Source organism: Pimephales promelas, chromosome 24, assembly GCF_988280905.1.
Source record: "Pimephales promelas chromosome 24, fPimPro1.hap1.1, whole genome shotgun sequence".
Classification (NCBI taxonomy): domain Eukaryota; kingdom Metazoa; phylum Chordata; class Actinopteri; order Cypriniformes; family Leuciscidae; genus Pimephales; species Pimephales promelas.
Window position 1 is genome coordinate 10,994,222 of NC_142792.1, and position 26,668 is coordinate 11,020,889.

A 26,668-nucleotide genomic window follows, 5' to 3' on the forward strand; every position below is an offset into this window, starting at 1 on the left:
ACACTCACAAATAATCATGGACATGATTCAAAAAGGTTAAATGGTCCAGAAAAAAATAGTCACATTTGTATTGTTTGCGGTCAAAAATGGCCACATTGAAGTGAATGAGAGATGAATTTCATCTAGAGGAAAGATTTGGAATAGGTGCAGAAATTTTTACTGAAAGCTCATCAATCTCAAATTTGAAACTCAGCTTGTTTATGGCTTTGATTGTTTTTTTTTTTTCACCGTCTTAGAGTAAAATGTGTTTTGGAAAATATATATTTCATATAAAAATTGAAAATGGTCTTTTTGTGCATTTTTCATAACAATAAATGTAAAATTTTATTAACTTTTCTCAAGTTCACTTTTTAAACTTTTTTCACTTCAGCAATGATCTGCCAATTGCAGTCTTTAAAAAAAAAAAGAAAAAAAACAAACTTGAGTTTGTGCTTCAAAGCATTTTGCAAAGAAATTTCATTTTCATGTCCATGCTTAAAAAGTGAATAATGGATTATAACTACTGCATAAATAAAATGTAGTATCATAAAATCCCCTAATATATTAACTAAAAAACATTATTAAAGTAATAATAATAAAAATAATAATATCTGTAATTTTTGACCGACACGCGGACAGTACCAAATGGTTGAGAAAAAGAATGATGTGCACAGATATATAATTTATAACAAACAATAAAATATTCAGTTAACTAGGAATTGGCGATTTTAATTTCATGGTGACTTTAAACTTCAACTGTAAATTGCAACAGAGCCATCAAGCAGACACAATACTATGAACACATATGGATGTAGGCAATATTCTATATCCTCCTCTACTGGCCCCCTGGCTTTTGACCTATATACATGCCAGGTTTTCTGGGTAATTCCCTAGAGTAGCTTGTAACCTTCAGTGTTTCCATTTGCTCAGCTATGGGTCCAGCAACTAAAAGTGTTAGCCTGCTTTTACCATAAACAGGTTAGGAAAATACCACCCCGAGCTTTATCTAAGGCAACAGGGGCTATAATTGTCTGAAGCTTATATTAGCACACTGATTTCATTAAATTTTTTTCATGGCAGTCAGAGCCAGTCATAATGTTAACCAATAGCAAAGATAGCTATTTGCGAATTGTGTTAGCAAACTCATTGAGGTCTGGAACACCCGCTTTTTTATGATCTAATCATTTCCTGATGGATAAAAAGCACCATTGTACGTTATTTTCCTCATTTCACTGGGAAATACATTTTACAGAGTAAAATGGATTGTAAATGACTTGTATGTTAAGTAGGAAATGAAGGCCATTATATAGAAATTCCCGAGATGTCACAAACCATATCATAATTAGCTCAGCTCCAAAACCGATTGCCAGTTGCCTACTAAAAGCGTGGTTACAATTTAACAGACAAAAAAACGGTCAGTGTTCTATTGTTACTAATGTAGAGATAAAGAAAGTACAACTCGCAAAGAAGTCTCACCAAGCAATTTTCGGTTGGTTAATAAGGTGACAAACTTTTTTACCCCCAAATTTACGCTTTTATTGCAGAACTGCAACAGTAGACTCTGTCCACTCAGGAGACTCAATTCATTTATATGGACTTTTATGTTAGCGTGTGTTGCTAATGCTAAGCTAATATTTTAATTCGCATAAAAAAAATGTGAATAACACACCATTATTAGACAAAATAATCCATTTTGAATTACCAAAAACTATTATTAACAATAAAAATCGGTGTAGGATGAGATGTTTTTTTTAGATTGTGTCGGCTGTTTTGGATTTGTTTCGACTGAGTTCATTGCAACGTATTCTGGGATTGCTTTCTCCACAAAATATACATGCCAAGTTGTTTTAGAATTCGTCTTTCTCATGCTAGTAAGTAATGGGACAAAGGCTACAGACATACAACTCAGGAAGTAAATGCCTTTTATTAGCAAAATAAGGGAAATGAGTGTACAAATGTTCCCCCAATATGGAGAACACACAGACAAGAGGTGGCAGTTTTCTTCAGAATTAATCAACAGTATCGCTTGCCTCAAATGTCTTCTTGCAGACATTTTCATATTGTTTTTTCTACTTCCCCGAATCCCGAAAACCTTCTCAGTCGCTTTGTCTTTCAATGGCGTTCCTCTGCAACGCGTCATTCTCCGAGCATTAAGCCATTAAAATGGCGGCCAGTGTCTGATGACAGGTGCTTGAGAGACAGATTCCAAGTCCTGCGTGCGTCTCGGCGTCTGACAGCTGAACAGGACTCCTCTCCATCTGAAGTGGCTGTTTAGTCTACTCTTGTTGCCATGGAGACCCAGAGGTTTGGACCACCACCGCTCATTGCATTAACCATTAGCTTTCTCTACACCGGCATATTATATATATATACATAAACACGCAAACAGATACACGCCAACACACACACACTCTTTCTCTCTCTCTCTCACTCACACTCGCATTCAATGCATATGAGGATTTGTGCTCTCAAAGTAGTAAAATCCAGTATGACATTTTTTGACGTTGGAGAGATATTCAGCAGGCAAACCCAAGCAAATGGACAAAGACTGCAGAAACGCATGCGAAGGCACGAGAACCAACAGACTGGATCGAGTAGCACAATCTTCCTCTCTCCCCATAGAAACAACCGCAAAGGCAAAAAAAAAGTAACATTGTACAAGAAAAGGGGAACTTCTCTGATGCAAGAACGCAAAATAAAAAGAAATCCATTGTGTCTGGGGAAAAAATAAACAACATGGCCGTGACAGCAACGACTGTACGAACATTCGACACAATTCATTTTTAAATGCTACTTTTTAAAATTTCCAAAGACAAAAACCATAAATAAAGCTGACAAAAGTGGCGTAATGTACAGCACTGGTTTAAGACTAATTTTCTCCATACTTAGTCTCGCAATCTTTCTCCAACAAAATGCACATCAAAACTGGCTTCATCAATTGCACCTAGAGGAAAAGAATAAAGAAGAATCACTTAAAAATGATTCACTTATCATATTCAAACAAGGCATTATGAGTATTTACAGAACTTTTTACTAGTTCACACAATCATTTACTTTTCAACATTTAACATCACAATTTAAAGGGGAAGTGTGGAATTTTTATGCCACTTACTGCACTAAACAAATGGCAAAAAATATTTAGATTCAGATTTTCAAGAAATTGAAAAAGAAAAAAAAAACGCTACAGCCAAGCCATCAACCAAACAATCAATTTAATCATCAGTTTGATCAATTTAATGCATCCTTGCTTAATAAAACAAAAAAATTTTCAAAAGAATGTATCTTTTGGGCAGTAGTGCATGTTTAAAAAGATATTGCCCCTTAAGAGGTAGTCCGGCTCTTAACTTGAAGAAATGATTTATATCACTTAAGCCCGGAACACACCACTGACTAACTAGCGCTGATGAAAGCCGACTGTGTTGTTGCCTCTTGTCCGCTCTCATCGGGGTAAAAGCTGCACTTGAACACACTGAGAGAACTACAGGCGACTGTCAGCTAGAATGTGCATTCTGTGTCTGAATTTAATGAGCCAACTGTCTATTTCCGCAGATATATTAGTCTGTATTTGTCATTCAAAAAGGAAAACCGACGCTGCCGGCTGCAGATACACATATCGTAAACAAAGCAGCGCATGCTTGCCGTTTTGAATATCAAATAAACTCTTTCCTATTTCCACTCCGCTCATGTTAATATTGAAATATTCACCAAGAATCACTCCGGTAAGAAGACATAACATAAGAACAGCCTTCTATCTTTACCGTGTTGACTTCTTTGCTTGCTGTTTTGCTTTTATTCTCGTGCACTGACTCTTTCACTAAGCTGAACAGCCATTCAGAGTTCTCTCTTTCCCCGACGGCCCGACGCAGATTCAACATGTCGAATCGGGACAAAACAAAGCCGACGAGGACTATTTTCAGCTGACAGCACAGAACCGTGCAGAACACACCGAGGAAACTTATTCGTCGGCTTGGTGTGTTCCGGGCTTTACTCACACTCATGTCAACCTCTAGTAATATAGGTTTCAAATAACATGTAGGTGAGTAAATGATGAATTTAGAAATAAAAATTTTGGCCAAACTATCCCTTAAACATTGAAACCACTACAGGCATCTTGTGACTTTTGGCACACGTGACATTGAGGAAGCTGAGCCTCACCAGATACAAGCCCGCTTTTAGAAGAGTCCGCAATCCTTCAGGTTGTTCTTGATGATGACGTCGGTCACTGCGTCAAAGACAAATTGCACGTTCTTGGTGTCTGTGGCGCAGGTGAAGTGAGTGTAGATCTCCTTGGTATCTTTCCGCTTGTTCAGATCCTCAAACTGACACTGAATGTAGGCTGCAGCCTCTTCGTATGTGTTTGACCCTGTCAGATGGGTAGGAAACATTTTCAGTATGAGGAAGTGATGTCACAGGATGATGTGACTTCAAATAACTGGAAACAATGTAATACGTAAGGTCCACATACATTTTAATCCAAGTTGTGATTAGTCATTTTTTGCTGTTGTCTCAGCATTTCGATTTGGTACGTAATGGTTGAATGGTCATTGTGATAATAATAGAATTCATTCAGTTGTCCATGCAAATTATATTCAAATCGTAAGTATGTGTATCCGAACAGGGTTTCACACACTTTGATCAATAGATTTATTTTCTATTTTTAATTGTCTTTTTGAGTAATTGCATAGTAAGTAAGTATATATATACTGTATATATATATATTTAAAATTAAAATTATATAATTTTTCAAACAGGAAATGTACATGTCGATAATCTGTCGTTTTCAGACCTGCAAATCATAATTTTTCTGATATTTACACATTTTAATGCACTGATAAGGCAGTGCTTTTTTTTTTCGGTTTAGGTTTTGTAACAGTAAATAATTCTGTATTTCTGTAAAAAATTTCAGTATTAAGTTTTTCAAATAATTTGTGTATATAGGAATCTCAAGCGATTTAATATTTCAAATCTAATAAATAACAAATTATTAAATTTGGCTGAGAAATTACCCCCTAAAACACAATTAAAGCCATTATTGTTTTAAATGAGAAAAGCATCAAATAGACCACTGTAGTATTTGTAAAAGTATAATGGGTTTGCTCGTCAGCCATGACACTGGCTGTGAGAAATGCTGTAAATGGAGTGATCCAAACGATTTCCGTGCCGATACTGGTAGAAAATCGCATGGCTGTTGTATAAAATTATTAACTTTTTATTTTTTGAACTGTTGTATAAAATAAATATAGCATTTGCTCCTGTGCTATTCGAAACAATAACAGCACTTGTGTGATTTTGCTTATATAAATATGAGACAAAAGAATCATACAGGGGTATTTTTGCCCTGATATCTTGAATTTTATGGGCATTTTAACTGCATTCTATAGGCTCCATCAAGCAGTGAGTTGTTGCCTTGCTTCATGTTCGTCACCAATCAACGGTATGAAATGTAATATGAAATGTAGGTCTGGAACGCTGTGGGTGTGTTAAATAATTTTATTTGCATCATTTAATTGTGTTAAATCAACAGCCCTGAAAAAGTACAGTCATGTAAGAGAGTAAACCAGTATGGGGGTCTGACCTGCATATTCTGGGTAGCAGATGGTGAGCGGACTCTTCTTGATCTTCTCCTCAAACAAATCCTTCTTATTCAGGAACAGGATGATAGAGGTGTCCGTGAACCACTTGTTGTTGCAGATGCTGTCAAACAGCTTCATGCTCTCATGCATTCGGTTCTGCAGAGAGTGAAATTGGTTGACGGAACATAAGAAAAAAGGACAGAAAGAGCAAGAAAATGGGTGTTGATTGAGTATCTTGGCTTGAAAGCATCTTTAAACACGTTATTACATTACACACTGATATACACCATCCACTTAATGACTACGTTCCGAGCTTTGTATCGAGGTTGCCTTTTGCCCCTGCTCAAAAGCTTGATTTATGGATTACAGATTGAGGAGATGTGCTTTAGCCCTCTGCCATTTACCATTTAATCAATCAATACCTGTTTGCGAACCCTTAATAAAGTAGGATTTAAACTGAATCAATATCACGTGGTCATTGATTATATGATAAATCCAGACATTGGTTTTCTCGTCAGGCAGAATTTTACCCCCATTCACACGATACAAAACTCTTCAAACTAAAGGACCCGCATATAATAGGTTCACCAGTAAATCTATGACAGGTTTACAGGGGGAAAAGGAGTTATGTAGCAGAATATCCTAAGATGCAAATGACAAAGAATTTTAATTTTGGGTGAACTATCGATTTAAGACTCCTATAAACAGAAAAGGAAATACGAATGCTTGCCAGACAGAAAATTAATTAAAGTTTTAAGTTATGTTGTGTTTCTAGTTCAGTTTAAATAATAGGCAACTATAAATTATTAAATAGATTTAAATAAATTGTATATAATACACAATTCCCTGTTACTTTATTATTATTATTTATATTATAGTTTTAAATACTAATTTTAATTATCTTTTATCATTATATTTCAGTTAATTTGTTTTTGTCCTTTTGTCTTAATTTTCTGTAGTTTTTTTTAAAATAACTTACGTTTAATTACTTTTTTATTAAGTTTTTGTTTTAATCTAATTTATTGAACCTGAAATTTAAATTCTTCTACTTATTTCATTTACTTCAGCTTTATTTCAGTTAACACAAATGTTTTTAATAGTTTCCTTTTATTGTTAATTAACGATAGTAACCGTGTTTTACTAATCGATTCCTTACAAGTATAACATTTACTAAAAAAAAAAGAGAGAAATGATCTAAAAAATGTTGGAATGAAGTTTGTAGATTCCCCGCTTCCAGTTTGAATTAATTATAAAGAAAAGGAATAAAAAGTGGAATTTGAAATACAGCACTCCTCGCACACACTGTAATTTTGTATTTTTCTAAATAACTGAAAGTACTTTCGCACCATCTCTTCGTCTTCAGCCAGCACCAGGTCATAGTCACTCAGTGCCACGCAGAAGATGATGGCAGTCACGCCTTCAAAACAGTGGATCCATTTTTTTCTCTCGGACCTTTGACCTCCGACATCAAACATCCTGAAATACATAACATTTTAAAATGGTTAACAAATTTCAGTCTTAATCGAGTGAGCTATTTAGCTGACACTCTATTAAGGGAGCATACTAACTGAAATGAAACCACAGAAGTGATTGATCTGGTACTCGCTACTTAGACTGAAATTCTGTGACACAAAAATAGCTTTCCTTACGAAAACTCGACTTAGAATTTCTTTAAATGGTATATTGCTAGGTTAATGCTGTGATGCTCTAATAAGCATAAATACACATAGCATGCAAAAGGGTTGAGTTGGACTCTAGTTTTCAACTCTTTGAGGTCTAAAGCTAAACATGGGCAAAGAAAATGACGCTATGTACTTCCTCTTCCTGTCTGTATCAGAGTGCAAACTAGTTCAAGAATGACACTTCTCTATTTTTCGCTTTCTGCTTCTCTTTTCTATCACTCTTGCCCATGATTTCAGTCACATACTGTGTAGGTTGTCTCAATAATCACAATTTACTTAAACCAAAACTCAATAAAACTACCGTGAAATCCTTCCTAATTCAATCAATGGATGTGCAAATGCATATCATAATGTTACATGTGATAAAGCTAATAAATGACTTTAGGTGAATTTCAGAAAGAAATCTGTCAATTTTGTGAACAACATTTAGAATTTTTGCATTGCAATATCATTTCAATGACAATTAAGCACATCTACTCCCAAATTCTCATTTCTGTAATGCAAATTTAATTACATAATTTAAATTTTTATTGTAATCAACTTAAATTCAGTCAGTACAATAAATTTACTACCACGATGCAAAGGTTACATTTTATAAATGCACTTCTCAATTAAAATAATTGTGACTTATGTTCATATATTGTGTATATACTGCACATAAAAGTATATTCTCAAAGTAATAATAATGATATTTTCTAACATTATTGTACTGAGAATTAGTAAAGAGGGTAAATGTTTAATGGTCCTAAAATAGGCTTATTTTTTTTCTATTCATTCTCTAAGCCCAACCATTTTTCGTGTGATTTAAAAAATAAAAATAAAAATTATGGGAGGTTGGGGTTGGGGAATGAGAGTACGTTCTTTGCAATTTTGTAATAAAGCAACCTAAAGTGCTCACTTAAAGTGCAGGTCTTTGAAAGTGAAGTGCGTCTCCACAATGCCTGTGGTTTTGACTCTGGTCCTCAGCACATCCTGTTGAGTGGGTATATAGGTGGCCTGTGCTATTCTGTCCAAATCATTCAGGTAGCTGTGAAGATAAAATAGGGAGGGAAGGGTTAGTTCAAATTAAATGAAATAGTATGAGTGCAGTGAGTAGTTTTCTTGTTGGTTCCAGTAAATCTATTGAGACAGGGGAACAGGGGTGGACCTGGGTGGATTTGCAGTAATCCCCTTTTGCTAAAACAGATTTTTTTAAACATACACGCAGCTCCGCTCAAACAGTTGCACAACAGTCAGTGTTTGTTTTCAGGAAACAGCCCTGCTTAGCCATTACGTCTGCCAACTGCCCAGTTCATATGATGTTCATGGCCCTGACTAAAATGGTGTGACGGAGGCTACGCATAAGCTTGCTATTTTGTAATGCTTAGTAACAGCTTAAACAAAAGCCAAACCACATTATGTACTCACAAATATACAAATGAGACCTGTACCACACACACACACATTTTCCCAGAAGCTCAGTTCCCAAACCTAGACATTTTAAGATATCACAAGCATTTCTGGTGCAAAGACTGTTCTAAAATGTATGCAACCTTACTAGACATTTAATTTAGCCTAAATAATACAACACTTTTAATGTATTTGCTACAGAGAAGGCCAATCCCAGATTGCATTGCAACAAGCTCAGTGAACAAAACGTGGTTCACTAGTAAGGTGAAACTGAAAAGAAAAAGAAAAAAGTACTGCTCTGCTCGTCATTCAATACTGGAAAGTACAGATAAAACCATAGTTTCAAACCATAGTTTCATTGGTAATGAACCTATAATTATTTTCCAAATGTATTCTGATAACCAAGATTTCCATGTAACATGTATAAAAGAATGTAAAATATTAATAATTATAAATAATTTTTCAATAATTGTTTTTAATAATTCACACAAAAACATTAATGTAAAAGCTTTTGATTCATTAAGTGAGTGGTGATTACTATAATAATAAATAGTCATAATCCATTTTTTCTTTTTATAACAGTTTTTTGCTTGAATTATTTGACTTTTTATGAGTCCTCAAGTAAGAGTGATACTAAATCAGAAATATTCATTCATATTTGATGTAATCTACTATTATTTAGTTATTGTTTTAAAATTATTTAAAAAAAATAAAAATAAACTCCAAATCAAACTCCTTGCCGATGGCCCGAGACACTGGGATAGGCTCTAGCTTCCCTGCAACCCACCATTGGCCAAGCGGTTTGGAAAATGGGCGGATGAAAAAAGAAATAGCAATAAGCAAAGCAAAGCAAAAAGCAATAATTAAAAATAGGTTTTGTGCAGCATTTAATCAGATGCTCATAAAGTCATAATGTTTTATTCAGTTCTGATGCAGCTGCCTATTTAGATAAGACAGTTATAGGAAAACAGGAGTGACGACTATTTGTTAGTGATTACTATTTGATTAAGAGAAATTGGAATTTCTGAGTACGCTAAATAATTGTTATCTGTAATTCCTATATTTAACTACTTTATTTTTAGCAGCCGTTTTGTGGAGCATGAAACCTTAACACGCACCCACACATATTTGCATGCCTTAACAGTAGCAGCATGTGACACACTTTCATCTGTGTATTTTTCTCATATGAAAATCAACGTTGTACGCGTGTAGCTAGTCTCTGGGTTTTCTGAGTCAAGGGTAACGGGATGTTCTAGTGGCACGGTAAGCAGGGCAAATATTGACAACCTCGTTCAAGGCTCAAACAGTTAGTCTGGATACGGCAAGACAGGAGATGTCAGAGTACGGGATAAAGTTGTTTGAACTTGCCATTTTGGCAGAGGCTGATGTTCAGTGAACAAAAAAAACACAAGGGGAGGGGGAACGAGAAAACAGAAGGGGGATGAACGGTTGAGCACCCAAAAAGGTGAACAGGTTGAGAGAGATAGGAAGGGAGGATGGTATGTGAGGTAGAGAGATAGAGAAAGATAAATAAAGAATGGCTGTGGAGGACAAAAACACAGAGTTATGAGGTGATTCATCCTCGTCCCCTGCTGAGAGCAAAATGTTGTGTGAGATGATAAAATCACAGTCGATAAAAATGTATAATCGTGAAATGATACATATTTTATGTTTATTTTACAACTTGGGACAATGAGAAATCAATGTGTGCGGTCAAAAACAGCACCTTTGTTTCCGGAAGTATTTTCCCATAGGGATATTAAAAAGTCTTCGTTATATAGAGTTTTAATCATCCAGCTACGAGGTGAATCACAGCATTACTAACTTTAAAATAGACGTTTTTGAAAATCTGACTAAACATTTTCAATAAGGGGAAAACTACAGTCCCATGAAGCATTGTGAAATTTCATGAAACATTTGAAACTATTGATCAATTTAAAGTTAAGGATGTATATCTGAGCACAGTTTGATACCAAAAATTGTTGTGTAGGAGAAACAATTGAGATATTAAAGAGATTTTCTTTTTCCTGTGTGGTGATTCATCGCCTAGCGCTTTAGCGCTTCATTGTTTAGGATGTGGTGTAAGGTGAAGCAGAGGACATGTAGAGAAAGACGCATGGGTAGAGGAAAACAGAGATGTAGACCCACTATGCTGCTGAATCGTTGAGCTGGTATTCTCTGGATCGACTGAAACAGGCCTGCACTCCTCCATCCTTCCACAAACGCTTTATCACTCCAGCCAGCTCTGCTGTCATGAAACCCTCCTCAGCACTCCCCGCCAACACAAACAACTGCCGCGCGTCATCCTGAGACACAGAGAGAGGACAGCAGATTTAAATTAGCAGTAGCACTGTCATTATCCTAATAATCATCTAATCACAATTGACTTAGTACCGCAACCTGTTTTTGTTTTTTTAACCTTTACGAGTTTTTGTGTTATACAAGCTAACATCTTGATTTTGGTATGATAATAGTTTTGTTCTACTGATGTGAAAAAAGGCCTTTATCAAAAAAGACAAATTATCGATTAAAAAAGGCCTAACGCTTTATAATAAGGCTTTATTAGTTAACATTAGTTAAACACTTTAGATAATATGAGCTTATAATGAACAATACTTTAACAGCATGTAAAATCATACATTTATGATTTTTTTTATTCATTAAGAAATATCATTTAGTTTTTTGGGGGAGGTTGTACCATATGACATTTAACAACCTGAACTATCCTGGTCATTAAAAGGGTCATTTTTCTTCCATTCGACTTTGACATTTCACTTTATGCATATAATTTTAATACAGCAATTATGGCCATCATACACCAAGAAAAAAATCTTCTGCCAGAACACTATCTGTTAAAGTTTCATTTAACCCTAAAACAAAATACAATGGACAACGGCTAAAACTCCTGTAAAAAATCAATATGAAAAATTCCTTCATTGGGCCCTATTTTCACAGGGTGGAGGAGGTGTATTTCAATCACTGTATATGTTAATTCCATTACAACAGCATCGTATTAACCGTTATGATTTCTTTCATTCCATTTGTTTTGTTTTTTTTTACAAGTGGTACATCTCTTCATTTATACAATGTCTGTGAATCTACACAAGTTGGCTGTGGGAGAAATGAACCGCACCAGGCCACCAATCCTGTGACTCACCGCTCGTGCTGCGTCTCCGAAATCGATCTTGAGTCGCCCCATGGCACGAATGATGGCGATGATAGACTGAATAGTGTTGCTGTAGACAACAGCTTTGTACTGTTTGCACTCCTCCTCCGAGTAGCCTGCCTCATGGATGATTCTATACAGGGAGATAAGAGTAACCAATAAATGATATTCAGCCGAAAACGGAAGTGTAATTAGATTAGGAAATGAAAACAAAACACTTACTTCATTTGTTTGACTATTGTACTCTTCCCAGACTCCCCAGCACCTGTAAAAGAGCAGTTGTGTACATGAGTTACTCATTTGTCTACAAACAACACAACTAGCTCAAGACTTAATGAATTTCAAGAACAATGACTGGGTTAGCTTAATGTATTCACTCGGATGAGCCCCTCAAGACAAAATTCAAATTCAACAAGCCCGACAATTTCAGTTTAGTGCTTTGTTTCGGAGCCCCTGTGTGAATTTTTAAAACCCTGTAGAGCGATGTACGCAGCGGCTGTCTCTTTAGTCCCGGAAATACAAGATCTGAGACTGAACATTATTGTACATAGCTGTTCTAACACTTTCATTTTTTCATTATTGCATGCAGTATGAATATTTTATTAACTTCTTGGGAGATAATTATGTCATTTACTCCCTCGTGTCATTCCAGGCATCCACTAATGGCTTTCAATCTTCCATGAAGTAGTTTTGAAGAATGTTTATCGAGTAAGACAGGAGCAATTCTCAAGGTTATAGGCTATGGGTTAGGTAGGATGTGACATGACATGATGGTGAGTAAATAAAATGCTTTGTAGATAAAACCATCAGACCACACCTAACTGTTCCTATCCCGTGTGTGTTCACAAATGTGCACAGCTGGTAAACTTTGTCAGCTCCTACTGCTGCATCGATTGGTTCAAGAACGGCTCCACTTATAGAATCCAATTTAGCTAGCTTATCTACTGGGATATCGTTCCCTAGCACTGAGACAGAAAACTTCACTGCTGTGTGTGTGTTGTCTTGATCTGCTTAACAGAAAAACCCCATGGACTTAAAAGACTATCAGGTTTCCTAAACAATGGCAGACAGGGGAAAGAGGTTCAGTAATACAAACTTGTGATATTTCTGCTGTCGAAATCGACTTAAAGCCACATCCCTTTTCGATATCTTTGCTCGTATCTTGCAAACGTTACCAAGTTTAAATGGTCAGGGTGCTTTCAGTAGAGCTTAACTTGAATTGGACATTGTGACCATTCCTTTAATATAAACACATATATGCACTTAAAATGCCAAAGGCTTAGTGGCTGATCAAAGACCAACATCTGATAAGCTTATTATGGGTTACAATGGAAACCAAGAGTAAGTGGATGGTGACCAATCAACTTAAGGGTTTAACAGTGTGCAATAATGCTTCGGCCATTTCAACATAAATACAATCAAATAATAGACCAGCATTTTGTTGATTGTAATTGATCTATACAACACGGTACACAAACTTTGGTATATTCAATTAATTTACATATTATGTTTTTCTTTGCCTTCCTGAATTTTTCTATGAAATAATAAGTTTATGCCAAATGAAGAATTTCATTTAATCTCATTTTTTCATCATGATGATATCCAGACAGTTGTGTCTGCTAGTTAAAAATATAAAAATGAATTTGAATTCAGAAATTAAAAACATGAGAGGTGTAATTTAAGTATTGTTGATACACTATATATAATATCCTTTTTGTTTTAGCTTTAGTCATTTTAGTACTTAAAACAATTTATTTTAGTTCAGCCAAAACATTTCTAATTTCCGTTTTTCACGGAAGTTTTTCATCTAATATTTTAGTTTAGTTCAGTTTTATTTCAATTACCAAAAATATATATTTTTAATAGTTTTAGCTAACTATAACAACACTGACCATAGTGTATTTAATTTGTTGAATGTATGAATTGCAATTGTAACATACAGTATTTTTGAATAAATTAAAATGTAGGAAATATGAGGGTCATCATGTCATAGATCTGTTTGTGTTTTGCAGTGTTATCAGTGTGTAAAATCAGCTCCTCCCCATGAAAAACAAAACCAAATTTTAATTTCCGTACTAAAACATCATTACGCGTGTAACAGAAGAATTCCGACAGGCTGTGGCGTAATATTAAACCAGTGAATCAGAAAATAGAGGTGTATGTTTTTATAACAAGAACCTGTGTTATGAGCAGTGCTGGAAACAGCCCTCCAGGGCTAGTGCAACCTGGGAGAAATCTTTCTAAAGCTACGGATAAACAAAGAAAATGTGCCACTAGAGGAACAAGGTGCGAGACAGTTTCTGTTCATGACAATGAACTGTGGAGGAGCTGTGGCACAATTACACTCATCTTGCTTTTGTCCATTAGACACATGCGATCGTGCACACACATGCATTCGCACACGCGCATGCTCGAGCCCACTCTTGTCACACTGCCATAGCAACCGGCCCCGTTTCTGAGGACATGCTGCCAAACAGGGCTCCGATACCTGATGGGCACATGCCAGTGAAAAGCAGCTCCGCAGCGTATCGCTCATATGCATGCGTTTCCAGTAATGCATGATAATCCCCATTTGTCATAGTAACTTGCTCTTGGCTTCCTGATGATTGTGCGCATAAAGCATGTGCAGATAAAACTCCTTTCCTTGATTGTTTCTGGTGGCCTATGTCCATCTGGATGTAAATATGAACTGAACTGCATTTTCTGACATAACATTGCTTCAGTTATTTTAGCAGTGCTTTCTAATGCTTCCTCATAATGGGAGGAAAAAATTATAAAAGGATTCACTTGGTTCGTAATTTAGCCGAATACTAAAAAATGACTAACGTACCAAAATGAATGTCAAAATAAGCAAATATCAACCGATTATTCAGCCTGGCTGACATATCTTCTCTACTTTTTTGGGTTGAATGAGCCAAGTGGTTTCTCACAACAACACCTGCCATGACACACCTTCTAAACTTACAAATTAGGAAAAAGATGTTGTGACAATGTGAGTAAACCTGCAGATACGACAGCTGGGGTGAGATAAACAAATGTCAACAAATGTTGGAATTGCCTTGGATGAAATAGTTTCCTCCTTTAGTGGATCTTACAAAGAAATGTTTGTTATATTTTACCCAAAAATGAAAGAAACAACATAACATATTTTGTATAAAAGTGTCCACAATGTGTTTTTGTTCTGTTAGAACCAATTTAAGAATGCATATATCTTAATAACTGAATATTAATCTCACTAAACTGCCTTGTAAACTATTTGTAACCAGAAATTAAATTTTATTTAGTATTAACGTATCAGATGCTTACCCAAAAGTATATTTAGCCCCAGCTAGTCAGCTACCATTTAAAAAAATAATGTTGCATGTCATAAATAATGTATACATTGGTAAATCAACGAACAAATACATGTAAAATTAAGTCAAAAATATGCCTTTTTCCTGCTCCCGTCTGTCATCAATGTTAATCAAACAACAAAATACAAAAAGAAAATCACTTTTGTAGCTGTAACAAAGATTAATATGATTTAATTTATACAGAGAATACTGTTATTTTACATTGAATTATTCAATTTCTGTACCTGGATACTGTTCTACCTGAAAAACATGAAGCACTGTTTATTTACTGTATGCATATTCACTCCCTTACAAAATCACCCCAATCATTCTAAAAGGATTATGACTAAATGACAAAATGTATCACAATGCCATGGATTTGGATTAGAATCGCTAAATAGTAGGTTTTAGAAGGCAGGCAGCAACTGATGATTGAAAATGGTTTGATGTTTGATGGAAAGAATTTAAAAAGGTAAAGGGATAAGCAAGCTGATATTGTAATTATAACGTAGCTTATAAGGCAATGTAGGAACTAATTATTATTTTATTTATCAGAACTTTAATATATTTTGATGTTCCTCTGTTCTGTTGTGACAATAAAAGAAACAAGTTTCTTTTTAAAATGCTTTATCATATTATTTTAGTTAAAACTCATAAATAACTACAAATAACTATGTTAGGGAAATCTGTTGATATGTTGTTGCGCGTTTCTGAAATAAAAAAATAATAATAATATCGGCCGATATATCGGAATATCGGATTTTAAAACCAACCAATATTTTTTATCGGTATCGGCCTTAAAAATCCTTTATCTGTCGGGCTCTTTATTAATTACAAATAAAATATATGCTGACAGCTTATGATGAAAGCTGGATTTTCATCATTTCATTTAGAAGAACAACAACAGCAATCTAAAACCTGCAAAACATGTCTTCTGTTTGTTTCCAATCTTTCAGTATTAAGAAAAATATGATCACATTTCACCTCAGGCATCATTTAAGTCTGATGTTTTCAGTTCCTATGTGGTTATGTAAGCCACCTAGCGTTGAGAAAGATCACAAGGCTTTTTCATTTGGATTATTACACTAATTATGAATAGCATAATGATCTTAATTATTGATAGCAGCCGGCCTTCGCAATCTCCAATTTCCATCTACAAGGGTTCCTTGAGATTTGACTCAATGAACACTTTTTTTCTGGCCCCTTCGAGGATACCTCTGTCCATTTTTGTACAGATTGCAATCGATAACAGACTTGCATCACAGCCCTATCTGTGAAACACAACTCCAGCCTCCTGTCTCAACACACTGACACCATGTGACAACTCGAACGCAATGCTTTGTCGCACTGCCCCGTCTTATTAGATTACAGCAAACACACACTCTGTATTATATTACACACTTCAAGCCCTTGTAATGATCCTCACATGTAGATACATTTTCACGTGTTGTTTTTGCCGGTGAAGTCTGAATTTTCACAAGATGAACTGTAATTTCCATGTCATTTCTTTTCACATTTTGGGTCAGTTGATGGAACTGTCATCAACTTGCCCTATTGGGTCAGTGATTCATCTTTGTTTTTTGCTGTATGTATATGTATCTTTAAAGGGGTCATGGCATGAAAAATCAAATTTACCTTATACTAAAGATCTTTGTACCATTAAAACATCCAGCAAGTTCTTAACTTAACTTAAAACCTCCTCATAATAAACAAAGCTCCTATCAAATAATAAATCAAGCTCCAAAAATAGCTTATGATATTGGGTGATATGTGACATCACATGGGAAATGTATAATATGTATAATAATAATATTAAAAAAAAGCATTGGTTGAGTCAGTTGACTGCTTAAACAAACCGAGCACTGTTCTGAAAGCACCACAGAGCCACAGTGTTAAAAATCAACCAACAAATAGCTTACTTCTATTTGTCTCTACTCATTAAACTAGGAAAACAATATTTTAAAATGGGAAAAGGCACACTTTACTCTATAGTAGCTACAGTAGATTATTTTCAGTAACGGCTCCATGTAAACATTTGACCTGGCAGGGACGTACTGTAGATGAGAAGACACCTGTAACTGGAAAGACTCCTTCAGAAGGAAGAGAACGGGAGTGGAAAGGACACAATATTTTAATTAATTATGTCTCACCAGAGAGACCTGTAGCCTAAAGGGACTTATCAATGTACCCATCAAGGGGAAAGACAGAGAGAAAGAGAAAGTCACACACAGACACATGCACAAGTGCATCTCTGAAACAAAGAGTCTCTTAGATAACCCAAGATGAACAGTTTGTTCTTTTGGAACCCAATAAAATCATGACTCGCACACTAATTTGAGCACGTAAACTCCTAATGAAGACTAACAATCTCATTTGGTATTCCCAAAACATCTTCTATTGAATCCATGTCTCACGAAACGCACAGAGTCATCAAACAGCTCACACTCACAGGAGTACTTTGGCTTTTTAATTTCTAAACTTGTCTCTTTTGCAGGATTTGGATTAACCTTAAAGTTAAAATGGGACCGTTTTCTGAGTTAAACTAGATATTTAATGAGAAGAAAAAAAATGTTGAACGGGACTCAATTAGGTCAGGAATTGACTGAAAAGTGATTTTACAAAGACTGCATTATCTACAAAAGTAGACTAGTCTAAATAATGTAAATCGTTTAAAAATGATATGCAGTTAATCACAGTTTCTGCATTTGAGCTTATCAATTGCTAGCTATTAATCACACCTTAAAACGTGTTATTATAAATACTGAATATTAACACCCAAATTAATACAATTAAAATAAATTAAGCATATTTTACCAAGTATTATCAAGGCCAGTATCACAGATATGGATATAAACAATTAATTGAATTGTTTTCATTATTTTTAAACGTTTTATACTTGATAAAAATGTACATTTTTATAATTAGTCACTTTTTTCAATGTCTGAGTGTAAAATGAGTAATAATTATAGTATAGTATAGTTTAACATTATATTATAGGTCTAAACCTGTAAATTAGCTATTTAGTTTATGCGTTAAACAGTACATTACTTGCAGAAATGAATGTGCTTATTTTCTTAGGCCTACAATATCTGGTGGTTAGTAAAGAAGTTAGTTAGTTGACTATCCCTTTTAAAAGCATTAAAGCTGAACCACAAGTGGAAAACACCGATAAATTGTAGTGTTGGAGTGCTTTGTGACGTTAATTTATTGAACGGCTCTCTGAACTTTCACTCCGATGACATCATTGGAATGTAAACGCTATGCACATCAAAGCCTCTTAAAAAACTCAAACCATGACGTGCCAAAAGTCTGATCTATGCTTTCACGCAATCACACACACACGACTACTCTATAACAGATAACAATACCATACACTAACGTTGCTAAATGACTGGTTTAAAAAAAGATTCCACACTAAATATCTTTAAATTCCTTGTGTTTTTCATTAAAGGAGATATTTGAAGGGCATGGTGATGCATCACTTCAGTGTGTGTGTAAGTGATCAACAGAGAGATGGTCTGAGGTTTACATGGTTTACAGACATTAGTGCTGCTACATTAGGCCCAGTCAGTTCATTTCATCCCTGTTGTTCCAAACACGACACACACACACCTCCGCTGAGACCAGCTGTCCAGCAATCGGTTGGGTTATCAAACACAAGCCGAAGGTTATGATCCGTAGTACACCACACCCCGACCTCTATGGTGCAAAAACACTAGCAATTTCCTGGCAAAAGCTGCTAAAGCAACATCTAATGGAAATCAACCCAAAGCACCAGCTGTTAAAAAAAATAATAATAATAATAATAATAATAGTATTCTATTAGGGATAGAAAATCTAAGTCCTCAACACTGGACCATTTTAGCCAAAATGATCAACCAAAACCAGTACTCACTTGGCTATTTAACATTAATTTTGTTGGGAGATCCAGACAAGCCTTGTCAATGGATTAACCTTTTTTAATGTTGTCAATTATTATAATAATTTAAAATTGAGAAAATATTGAGCGAACAAATTGTTGATTTGATTTAAACAACTTTGCGTCCATTTCATCTGGCAACATTAATCTTATTTTGTGATAACCAGATGAAAATACATTATCCTGCTTATTACATGGGCACTTATCAAATAAGTAAATATAAAAATATCTAAAACCTCATTAATTATTATTATTTTGGGATAAGGAATATTAAAAATATTTGATCAAATAATGCAACCACTGACCAAACAAAAACAGGTATTACATCATGTTCGCCGTTGACAAACTTGTTATATTTGTGTCAACACTGAAAGAAAATCACATTTGCTCCACCACAAATATCTGTGCAAATGTGTTCTGTATGATGAATTACTTTAATATAAATCTACAAGATTACTGGACAAAAACAAACCTCATTTCTGTCTGTGACAAATCAAAAACAGCTTTCTTTTGTCTAATGGATTAGATTTAAAAAATATTGTTGGATTTTATTGTTTAATCGAAATATCACAGCATATTACAGGCAAACATTTGAGTGATTGCATCGGCACGTGTGTGTTCTAGCTGCTAAACCACGTCAGGTGTCAACGCACCCCAGCGTGATATTCACGGGGTCGACTACAACCCAGTGCCTGATACGGTTCTGTTTTAGACAAACACATGACCTCACCAAACCCTCCATGTGCTGGTCATATCTGCAAACCAAAGAGGACTTCCATATACTCAGAGTGTGAGTGTGCATGTGTGTGTGTGTTGGTTCCTTTCTTTCAGCAGACTCTATTGGTGCCACTGTATGGGTCATTTGAACACACTGAATTTGTGTCTGTGTGCGACGTTGCCTGGAGACGTATTTGAGATAGCATCTAGCTAACATATCGGTGGAAGCAGTGGGTACTGAGGTCAAAATGACTGCAGACAGTACCGGCTTGAACATAGAATTACAGATAACAGTTAAGACACAAATGTTGTATCTGTTGTCTGGTATCAGTATGATATCTAGCCTTTTTTGGTAACTAGTTCTGAGAAATGGAAAACTATAATCGCACAGTAAGAGATACGTTTTTATTTTCATTAAATCGTTTCTATTATGCTGGCCTGACTGTCATAAACAATACTGCTATTTCATCACTATCATTATGGACTAATGGACTAATGTTTTAAAGCCGAAAAATGATAATTGCTTTTCATAACAGTTAATGGCTTATGAATAATTAGAGTTGTGTTATAAGGTTGGATAGTTCCAGTACTACAATTAGATCATTGTACAGTACAGTATTAGATATGGGTTAGAAATGTTCGTAAATAGCAAACATGTTTTTTTCTGTGTGCCTCGTTTGGCCAATAGTTCCGATTTCTATTCGCCCTGCCAAAATTTTTACTGGCCACAGTTGCCAGCAAAACAAAAACATACATGCATAGAAAGAAAGATACATACATAAATAATAGTAATTTTCTATATTTTATACAAATTTGAATGTAGTCATGGTTCAGTAAACGTATTCAAAAGGCTGTATGGGTAAGATACAAATTTCTTTATTGTATGTTCTTAAATATTCTTTTAACATTTATTGATAATAACTAACTTCAATAACATCACAGAAATGACTAACTTCAGAAATTTCTGATAATCCGAGGTTGCTATGGTCATGCAAGTGTGATTATGCATTAAACTCATGGCCACGAAAAAAGGATGTTCTTCCCACCACAACAAAATAATCTTGTGGATATCATCACAAGTTAATATGTCATGACCATGACAAAACTAAATGAACCAAACATGTCCCCTCCAGTTTTTTTTTTGTTTTTGTTTCCCATCAAAAGGATGTGTTAGATCATTTTATTTATTTCATATGTAATAAAAATGTAGAATAAAGCCCTGGCCTTCTGGTCAACTGGCTTGAAAGTCTCATGGCCCAGTGAAGTCCTTATTGTTGAATCATAGGCTAGATCTGAATGGTTATTTATGAAGGTGGCTTGTTTTGCTACAGCAGTCCTGAGATCACCCATAAATGCATGTAGGCTACACCTCAACACAAGCCTTACCTTCCATCTGTCATGAACCTGCTGTTGTTCTCAAATGTTTATCTATTTAATCTATCTCATGTTTATGTGCTGTTCAGAGATGAGTGAGACATCATGATCAAATGTAACATCATTTCACAATGAGAAGGCAATGAAGCAACAGGTCGCCATTCTCAGACCCCTCCTACATTTAAAAGCATCATCAGCCCAAGTTGCCAACATCTCATTACCAATAGACTGTTCAAAAGATGCATTTCCGCCTACCTTAAGATGTTCTTATAGATTCCATTGCACCACAGTGTGACTGTGTGTGTGTGTGTGTGTGTGTGTTTTGAGTGCATTGCGACAGTTTTCTTTTGACAGCTCGGTCACTTGAGGCCATTTATGGGAATGGGAACGATCAATATTTCCTTCTATCCAAAATGTTTTGTTAATAATAATGTATAATGATTCTGAAAACAGTGAAATGTTGATCATCTCGAAAGTTATAAAACATAAAGCAATATAAAGATAGCCCACAAAAGACCACTAAACAGCACACTCAAACTTTCCGTATAGTTTTACGCGTAACTACAGCGTAATATTGTTTTAGTGGCTGTCTATAAAGCAGTTATAACAAAGAAACGGGACAGTTTAGGCCTCTCATGTATGTTTAATTGTTTCTTACCGAGCAGCAGGAGTTTGACCTCTCTGGCCGCTTTCTCTCCGTCATCTCTCAGGTTTCTGTCGATCATTTTACTCCTCTCCACCGCCGCCTTATCCTCCGTGCTTAACGTACAACCCATCCTTCCTCGCGACGATCCGAACCGTTTAAATCTAACGCACAGTATTCAACATGCACCAGCTCCCTCTCCGGAAAACCACACGCCCTTCTTAAAAAAAAAAACACCAACCGAGCGCAAAGGGGGTCTTGAAAATCAAAAGAGAAGAGGGTGGACTGGCTCTTGCCTCGTTCGGTCAAACTATTCCGTTTGCCTCCTTTATTTCACCGTGAATCCCTTCAAAGGGATGAAAAAGGGGGTCCGTAGAAGCGTAGCGATCCGTTCCCCAGCGCGTCAGTATTCACGGGCTCGCGCTGCTTCCTGTTCGCATGCATTCAGGCGCGTTCACGTGCGCGTGGGGACGCGCGCTCTGCCTCAGCATCATCAGCGGTGAATGGTGAGGACATGAATGATGCAGGGCGAGGCGCGGGACATGACAATGAGCTGCTGCTTTGCAACGGCCACTTTCAAACACACGCAACTTCATTTTTTTTTTAAGTTTATATCCTCCACTGACAATGTAAATATTAGTTGTACAACTTAAGCATTTTTTTCATTGATTTACTTAAGTAAATATATTGGCTGAACTTAAAATGTTAAACTACCGTGACTTAACCTGCCAAAATTGTCACTGAGATTTAAAATAATAAAGTAAAAGATTGTTTTTTGTAACCATGTAACAGTTTCTTATCAAACTGTTACATGGTTTTAAATCCAGTATTAGTGTTTTATGTTTTTTATGCGAAATATTGCCATATAGAGTGAAGTACAAGTACTTTAATTTTTATAAACACATAAGTAAAATTTCGTGATTACTTTAAATTGTGGTGGGTTTTTATTTGACAACAGTTAATAAAAGTTTAAAGTTTGTTTAATGACAGCAATATATGTCAGATTGTTGTTTGGTTCCAGAGTTTTAATTAAAAGCATTGTTATTATTATTATTAGTAGTATTGTCTTATTATTATTATTATTATTATTATATCTGATTATTATTATTTTTCATAATTTTTATTAATTTACTTCAGTAAATATCTTGGCTCTTTCATTTGTGCATCTCTCATTCGTCATGTTTTGACCCCTAAAATGAAAACCTCTACTTTTAAGACATATTATTGTGAGACATGGACAAATATTTATGTGTTTTATGTAAGTTGTCCATTATAGTGTTATAAAAATCTGATTGATTTACATTACATGCAGAAATTCATCTTACCTTTTAGCAACATAAGACACAATATCTGCACCCAATTTTGCTCAGTTTGGGCCTCTGAATAATATGTATGTGTTTATCCTATGAGCTTTTCTTTTATATTTTGTCTAAAGGTTCGATAAACTATGTATAAACTAAATTTTTTTAACTATTACTTCATATAGCAAACTTTACAGTGTAAAATTAATAACAACGTCACATAAACACTGATTATAAATAAGCAGAAATAAAAAATAAATAAATAAATTGTCATTAAATATAAATAAAACTACAATTATTTTATTTAGTAATGGAAAATAAATACAAATGTCCAGATTAGAATTGAAATGTTTGAATTAGAAATGGTAAGTGAAATTAAATTCTTAGGTGTCATTATTGACCACAAACTCAGTTGGAAATCCCACATAACCTATAAAGTCAAACATTTCAAATTCTCTGGCTATCCTGTCTAAAATAAAACACATTCTTGATTCAAAGGCCTTAAATATACTGTACTAGTGCCATACATTACATATTGCGTAGAGATCTGGGGAAATGCATAAACAACAATAAAATCAACTCTTATTCTGCAAAAACGTGCAATACGAATTAAAAATAAAACAGATTATTATCACCCAACAAAGAAGCTATTTATAAACTCCAACCTACTAAAATTTAATGACTTAGTAGAATTTAAAATAGCCAAAAGAATGTTTAAAATAATAAATAATACATTTCTGTGTCCTGTGTCCAAAATCTGTTTCAGATGGAATCTACTATTTATGAGCTCAGAGGAACACTCATGTTCAGTAAACCAATGTCAAACGGAGATGTCTGTCTGTTCAGGGGCTTAAACTGTGGAATAGTCTTGATGATGAACTGAAAACATGTAAATACATAGGTAGCTTTAAGAAATTATTTGGAAAAAAAATATTACATTATACAAGAATATGAATGAATCTTTCAGTCTTTATTTATGTACGCAAGATAACTCTGGCGTAAAAGGTTCGGCGCAATAAGCATAAGCATATAGCTTATAAGCGTAAGCTTCCGCTGACACATTTTTGCTCAAACATCTTTTTCTTTTTTACATTGTTATTTAATTTTTGTTTCCATGTATGTTTGTAAATTGTTTTTCTTTTTTGCCATTTCATTTTAAGTTGACTGAAAAAAACTTTAACAAACTAAATAAACAACTACAAAAAAATAATAATAATATAGGCTGCTTGAAACTGACACTATCAAACATGAAGATTTGCAACATGAAACACAAAAGTGCCAGTCAACAAACGAACAAAGGTAACAAACTCAACATGGCAACTAAATCAACAACAACAGTGTAAATAACAGCAGCAAATGGTCAAACAGCAGCCGTTTTAAATTATTCATGCTCCAGTGCTGGGAAGAAGGTGAATGGGACTGAATCACAAAACCCTTTATAGGCCACACACACAACATCTTCTCTTTTGTAAAAGTATCTGCGCACAGTACATTGCTTGAATTCCTTAAAGTTGTAAGTTATTAGAATTTCCGAATAGTAAGTTAACAACAAAAACGACAATAATAAAGCAAATATTTTTTATTTTATTTTTAGTGGTAACAGCGTATATTTTGCTAGTCCAACCAACATAATAAAATTAAGTATTGCAAAATGTCGATATGGCCAGCTGCTTTTGTAAAGAGTTATTTGTACTTGATGATCTTTTGGTATACAGTAATCAGTTATTAATGCCATGTAATCATTCATGCAATCATTTAATCATGTTAAATACACTGTAAAAATGAAAACGACTGAATATGTCATAAAATCTAATCTATAAAATTGAGGCAACAGATTACAATCAATATTATTAATTAAATTTAACAAATTAGAATAGAGTAATAACCAAACAAATTAATTAAAAGTTAACCATTTAAATAAAAAACTGCCAAAAAAAAAAAGTTAACCATTTAAAATGAGTAAAATTTACACATTTTTCTAAACAAAAATATTGGAATAACAGACTGACGGCAAAGATGAATTAAGAACTCTTTTTTTATTGCCATCATTGAAGACACCTGATGTTAACAAGCAGATTCACTGAAGAAGAAAACCGTGATTTTTAAATCACCATTATAGAGATCAGTGTGTGTTTTAGGCTCTTGACCCTTAAATTGTTAACTTTAGATGTTGTTTGGTTGTTATATGTGAAATATGTGTAATAGCCAGATTAACAAATAGAAAAGGTGATCTGATGGTGTTGGTTGTGTTTTAATATAATTAATATATCATTTGAACTGAATTACTGAACTCACATAGAGCCCAGTTTCTGACTAAGGTTTATTGTATTAATTATAGCATCACTGGCCTTGGACAGCATCGTATTTTTAGCATTTTCAATGAAACCAATTGATCAAAACAATAAAAAGATAACTTTTTTATGGAGCCACACACAGAAATTATTTTATGGAGCCACACACAGACCTTAAGAATTAGCGTATGAATCTCAGCAATGGTGACAAACAGATCACCTCTGATCATAAGCTCATTATTTATTCATGCACCACTGCATGATGGGAGCCATGAATGAGTTTTGATTGGTGGCACCTATAGAATGCACTACAACATGCGCTATTATTGTCACCATTGTAGAGATTCACAAGCTAATTCTAGATCTCTGTGTGTCTAAAAACTAAATCAAAACAAAATTTTCTTGTATTTGAGACGCATTTAAAAAAGATTCTATGGATTACCTTGTAAAAATCTATTCTATTCTATTCTATTCTATTCTATTCTATTCTGTTCTGTTCTGTCATCTCATCCCAGTTGTGTTTTCTCAGGTTTATGCATTTGCCCTGACCCATCACAGATGCCAGTGCCAAACTGGACCATGTGTTCCAAGGTCGAATGAACTGTGACCATGCCACACTGCGGCATCAACACTGCTGATGAACTTGTATAGCTTGCAGAAAGAGATTGTAAATTCATTACACTTGCTGTCCTTGGCCGAGGCTCAGCCTTTTAATATGCAAGCATGACTGTGAGGTTAAAGCAGATAAATTAGGCAATGACCTCTCAGACCTTACAGTTGCTTTGAGCTGTCTGGGAAACAACTTCTTTTGAGTTAGCATTTGCATTGGCTCTCAGAGGGTTATACCTGTGTAACCACACATTTACATGTCACATGAGGGTATTACAGTTTTATGCAAAGTATTTAACTGTCTGCTATAGTTATGCTGTTCAGCAAAGACATGAGCTGGGCGATGATAAGACAATAACGATGTTCCCGTCAAAGCTTTGGAACCAACTGACAATTATGTGATATCTAGATTGTAGGTAGCCTATACCCAATAACTTTCTAACTTCAAACTTTTGGTAACTGGTGTTAATTTAGGCAGGATATGCTTTGGAAAAACACACCACAGAAAGAATTCACAACGTTTTACTAAAAAATGTGTCTATCATAAATAAAAATCTATATCATAACTTGTAATCGACACGATGACAACTAAAATATGGTGATATTGGTCGACATGCGATATCAATTACCATTACTGGTCTTCAGCATTTACTAATAATAATAAACAATCTAATGTTGTATCTGTAAATGCAC

The 26,668-nt window shown here is 34.8% G+C and overlaps 1 protein-coding gene across 1 annotated transcript; it reads right to left on the reverse strand.

Annotated features, from left to right (window-relative positions):
* Nucleotides 1-1,884: 1,884 nt before the first annotated feature.
* gnai1 (guanine nucleotide binding protein (G protein), alpha inhibiting activity polypeptide 1) lies at nt 1,885-22,220 on the reverse strand. Its single transcript, XM_039668239.2, has 9 exons — nt 21,790-22,220; nt 12,012-12,054; nt 11,781-11,922; nt 10,772-10,929; nt 8,133-8,261; nt 6,899-7,028; nt 5,555-5,708; nt 4,135-4,342; nt 1,885-2,923 (listed from the first exon to the last, which is right to left on the reverse strand). The coding sequence occupies exons 1-8, from the start codon at nt 21,905-21,907 to the stop codon at nt 4,152-4,154; spliced, it is 1,065 nt and encodes a 354-aa protein (XP_039524173.1). The 5' UTR covers nt 21,908-22,220; the 3' UTR covers nt 1,885-2,923; nt 4,135-4,151.
* Nucleotides 22,221-26,668: the final 4,448 nt, after the last annotated feature.